The sequence below is a fragment of the Triticum aestivum genome, chromosome 4B, assembly GCF_018294505.1.
Source record: "Triticum aestivum cultivar Chinese Spring chromosome 4B, IWGSC CS RefSeq v2.1, whole genome shotgun sequence".
Classification (NCBI taxonomy): domain Eukaryota; kingdom Viridiplantae; phylum Streptophyta; class Magnoliopsida; order Poales; family Poaceae; genus Triticum; species Triticum aestivum.
The window spans coordinates 113,478,085-113,483,229 of NC_057804.1; the positions used below are offsets into that span (position 1 = coordinate 113,478,085).

Genomic DNA, 5,145 nt, shown 5'->3' on the forward strand with positions numbered 1-5,145 from the left:
CGGGTCTCCAGGAGCCCCTCCTCCTTTTCTGAGCTCAGGGTTTTAGCTAATGGCCTAGTGGGGGTCACTAAGCGTTTGTTTTGGGTTGGCCTAGCTGCGGTCTGCTGGGCCGTTTGGACAACTAGGAACAAATTTACTATCAAGCATACTTTTTCCTGCTAAACCTTATGATTGCTTATTTAAGTCTTGCCTGTTTCTGCAGCAGTACAGATCATTGACTAAGACTGACGACCGCGATGCTTTCGACCTCCTGTGTTCCAAAATTCGGGCTTCAGCATCTTCTATCTCGCGGCAGGAGCAAGGTGGCTAGTTGTCCAGGGTGGTCCCCTTTTGGCTTCGGAGGTGGCTTCGTGTGTCTGCCTTCCTTCCTCGTATTCCTCTTAGTCCCGGCCTGCGTGCCGCCGTTTTGGACTGAGTGCCTTGTACCCTCGTACTTTGCCTTGTGGTTGTCGCCGACTATCTGGTTCGAAGGATGTGGTTTGGTTGTGATGAACGCTGCCTGGTGGCTTTATTTATAAAATCGGACTGATGCCTTTTCTCTAAAGAAGCAGACACGCGTTGTGGATGATAGAGGGCGTCCGGCGGTGTAAACTGATTTTAGATCAAAAAACCAAAGAAAAATAACGTCGATCAATCAATCGGTGAGAGAGAAAAATCCTAATCAACAGATCGGGAAAAGACTCTTTAGGGCAGCCGATCAACACGATCGGCAGACGAATACTAGGTACGGGTTGCGCGGCTCCCGATGGTGATCATAGAGATCGACCGTCCCGTGAACGGCGTGGTGCGGAAGAGACGGTGGCGGCTAGGGTTTGGAGGTTAGGTTGATACCATATAGAAGTAATAGAGGAATTGACACGTAATGTGGTGGATGTATTTTTGTGCCTCGAGGACAAGTATATAGAGTACAAGACTTTTCTCAAAAAGATAAATAAGGTATAAGACTTGAAGGGCAAGACACTTCCTACATATAAGATGAAAATAGCTCTATCTAATTCCGGACAATCTCTAACTACAAAATATTGTATCTTTAACCGTGATAATAAAGAAGCGTATGTGGACATGATGGTGATGCATTGTCTTAAGCCGGCCCAGTGCATAAGGTGTGCAGCTCTGAAGTGGACTTCACCGTCGGCTGGTCTTGTTTGTGTGAATGCTGAACTTTGGTGCTACTGCCACAACTTGATCTTGTAGTCTGACTGTCATACTCTGATCTCAGAGTTGAATATTTGTTGCTAGAGATAGATCTACTACGGGTTCGCAGAGATCAAATCAATGGCTAGTAGCTTCTTTTATGTTTCTTTTGTTCAAGTGAGACGTCGTGTTAATGAGGTCGTTCATATGTTGGCTAGATCGAGTGAACTTGCTGCTCATTCCATCTATCGCTGTCGTCTCCCTGGTTGTATCCAAGAGTCCTGTAAACTCTGATTGTTTGTGAATAAATGGTTGTTTTTTAATAAATGAGTCATCTTTGGAAAAAAGAAAGGAAGCTTGTTGCTCATGCCTTTAGGCAATGTATAAAGAGAAAAATGTATTTTTAGTCCATCAAGTACCTAAAAGTATAGATTTGGTCCTTTAATTTTTTTAGTAGACATTTGGCCCTTCAAGTCTTATACCGGATAAATTTGCAAAACTAGTGGGTTTGACCATGTTGATCAGGTTTGACCGATGAATACTAAATGCAAAAAATAGCAAACAAATTCTGAAAAATCTAAAATTTTGTGGCAACCAATATGCTTTAGGTGCGTGAAAAGTTGTGTTGTGTTCCGATATTGAAGGAGTTCGTGGCAAAAAAAAAACTGGCTCACAAAAATTTAAGTGCACCTAGCACATCCAAGCATCTTGGTTGTCGCGAAGTTTCATTTTTTTTGAATTTTGTTTGCTATATTTCTTGTATTACTGTTCATCGATAAACATGGTCTGGTCAAACCCCGTCAAAGTGATTAATATCTTGTTTTGGACCCAACTTATCCGATTTTGGGACTTAAAAAAAATCAAATGTCTACCAAAAATCTTGAGACCTAGTTTTTATACTTTTGACGAACTCGAGGGATAAAAGCATACATTTCCCATGTACAAATCTGAGTAGTTTACATCATCAATAAATAACACTGTCTTCATAAAAATCTCTATTCGCGCCGTCTCGATCTCTAAAATGTTCATAGTTGTACATTACATGCCTTCTCGAATGGGGAGAAAGTAACTACCACGTGTATCAAAAAATTGTATCCATACTATCAAAAAAATTATATATATTTACAGGTGATCTAAGCTAGTCAATAGGTGTTGTGTAAAGCTAATTAGAAAGGTGCGGTAGCAACATCCCGTTCCTCGGCGGTGCGTCCGTACTGGTGGCAGCAGACACCGTCATCGTCAAGAAACGCGTAGGGATTGAACATGTCGTAGTCCTCGTCACCCTGGTCATCCTCCTCGTCGGAGTCCGCCATGGAGTCCCTCCTGACGCCCAGCACCGGCTTGAGGCCCTGCAGCACGCAGCAAGTTCCATAAATACCAGCTGGTTCGGTTAGTCGATCGATCACAAAGCTGGGAGACAGAAGCCGGCCGATCGACGATGAACTACGTGCTGGATGCAAAGCTGGTCATCTATACACGTACCTCGGTGAAGATCCGGTCGGCGTCCTCCGAGGAGTGCGTTCTCAGGACGTACAGCGCCGCCTCCTGCAGAAGTGGATACAGTACATCTTAGAGAATTGTCTTAAAAGATTGAGAGCTGAGCTAGCCTCGGTGGCGGTGCCTCACCCTCGCGTACTTGAGCTCGTGGAGGGAGAGCGCCTTCGGCTCCCACTCCATGGACGCCATGCTCCCCGCGGCGCCGGCGTCGGGCCTCATCGATCTCAGCTTCGTCGGACGTGCTGTGCGCGCGACGACCGGAATGTAGTATCACGTACGAAACGTGGAACGCGTGGGCCGGCCTCTTGCTTGCAGATGGAAATGTGTGCGCGTGTCTACGGTTTCGGTGCTTGGTCGCGGTGCGTGGTGAAGCAGAGATCCGAGTTCCCCTGCCGGGGGAAAATATCTGGTGCTCCCGGAGCACCTAAGCCCAGATGCTCCCGTGCGAGCTCGTCCGTCGGATCTCAGATCCAAGAGTTCCCAGCAAATGTCAGACATTTTTCCAAAAAAAACCTTTAGGAGTTCGTAAATTGCGTGTAGATACAACAGCTCCTCAGATCTGTTGGATCTCATATCCAACGGCTCGAAAGCCCGTAGCACCGGTAGCACTAGTGCCCCGGGAGCACAGGATATTTCCCCGCCTGCTGTTCGCTATTTATAACATGATGAGGCGTCGGCCGGACGAAGAGAAAGTAAGCACGAACTCCACACGTGTCGACCGCGGAGGCGCACACGTCGTGGAGTGGCGGTGTCGTGACACGCGGGGAGAACCGGGGGTGGAGAGCCATCACCGTGTCGTAGTCGTCGACCCGCATGCGGCGTCGGTGCATGGGGCGCGGCCGGTCTGGGCCAGTAGCTGCCCGGCACGTGGCTTCGGCTCGGGTGCAGGAGGCGATGTGGTTACCACCTCGTGTAGCGTGACGTGTAATCCTGCCGCTGCCGACGCGCGCGGCTGGGATGCGCCCGTTGCTTCGCGAGACCCTGCGCTTTCTGCGGAGCCTTTTCACCGGACGCCACCTTTTCCTGGTGCGAAATGGGGCATTTGGGCGGTCTGCTTCAGCTGCTGATTTCCCGCGATATTTTCGCTGCATATATACGTACCGAGGGTCGAGCGATATGGACAGATACCGCATGATTATTCAAAGGTCAGGAAGTAGACGAGATCGTCTTCTTTTTCTCCTTTTTATTGAAGGCGACGAAGTTTTTTTTAGGAGCATCTCCAGCCGTTCGTCCCCCAAAACACCGAAAAAGAGCGGTCTGAGATGAGCCGGCGATAAACTCGGCGCTGGAGACGGTTCGGCACCCAGCCGTCGCCCCAAGCGCTGATTTCGGTCCAGTGTTCGGCCTAATTATGTCCAAAAACTGCCCGATATCTGCGTGAATCGGCCCATATTCGGCGTATTTCGACATGAATTTTCGCATACAAATAAAAATCAATTAGTTCGTCACATAGTTCGGCATGGTTCGTCGTGTTTCGGCGTGTTTCATCACATAAATCAAAAAGTTCAACAAATAGTTCAATACAAATTATATAGTTTAACAAACAAAAACTCAAGTTTCATCACACGTCATTCCCGCGTCGCCCCGGCCTCGCCCTTAAGCCTTCATAGGTGCTCCACCAGATCGTGTTGCAGTTCTTGATGCACCTGTGGGTCTCGGATCTCCTGACGCATATTGAGGTAGTCAGTCCAGTTTGCCGGTAGCTGGTGATCAACTTAGGCAAGAGGACCATGCTTGTAATATGGTTCAATGTCAAATACTGGCTCTTCATGCTCGCTCTTAATGATCATATTGTGCAAGATGACACAGCAAGTCATGATCTCCTACATTTGATCGTTCGACCAGGTCAGAGCAGGGAACCGGACAACAGCAAATCAAGATTGGAGCACACCAAATGCCCGCTCGACATCCTTCCTGCAAGCCTCCTGAACCTTCGCAAACCAAGCGTTCTTGTCTCCTGGCACAGGGTTTGAGATGGTCTTCACAAATGTCGACCATCTCGGATAGATGCCATCAGCTAGATACTACCCCTTGTTGTACTGCCACCCATTGACCTTAAAGTTCACCGGAGGAGAATGACCTTCAACAAGCTTGGCAAAGACCGGGGAGCACTGCAGGACGTTGATGTCATTGTGAGTTCCTGGCATCCCAAAGAAAGAGTGCCAAATCCAGAGGTCATGTGTGGCCACTGCCTCAAGTACCACACTGCAACTGCTTTTGACGCCTTTGTACAACCCCTGCCAAGCAAATGGACAGTTCTTCCATTTTCAATGCATGCAGTCAATGCTTCCAAGCATTCCAGGAAATCCTCTTGCTGCATTCTGTGCTAGGATCTGAGTAGTGTCTTCCGCATTGGGTGCTCGCAAGTACTGCGGTCCAAACACTGCCACCACTGCCCTGCAGAACTTGTAGAAACACTAAATGATGGTGGACTCGGCCATGCGCCCATAGTCATCGAGTGAATCACCGGGAGCTCCGTATGCAAGCATCCTCATAGCTGTCGTGCACTTCTGG

The 5,145-nt window shown here is 48.3% G+C and overlaps 1 protein-coding gene across 1 annotated transcript; it reads right to left on the reverse strand.

The window, feature by feature from the left end:
- Window positions 1–2,215: 2,215 nt before the first annotated feature.
- LOC123094592 (uncharacterized) lies at window positions 2,216–2,951 on the reverse strand. Its single transcript, XM_044516570.1, has 3 exons — window positions 2,761–2,951; window positions 2,617–2,679; window positions 2,216–2,483 (listed from the first exon to the last, which is right to left on the reverse strand). Exons 1-3 carry the CDS (start codon window positions 2,848–2,850, stop codon window positions 2,301–2,303), a joined length of 336 nt encoding a protein of 111 aa, XP_044372505.1. The 5' UTR covers window positions 2,851–2,951; the 3' UTR covers window positions 2,216–2,300.
- Between the last annotated feature and the right edge of the window lie 2,194 nt (window positions 2,952–5,145).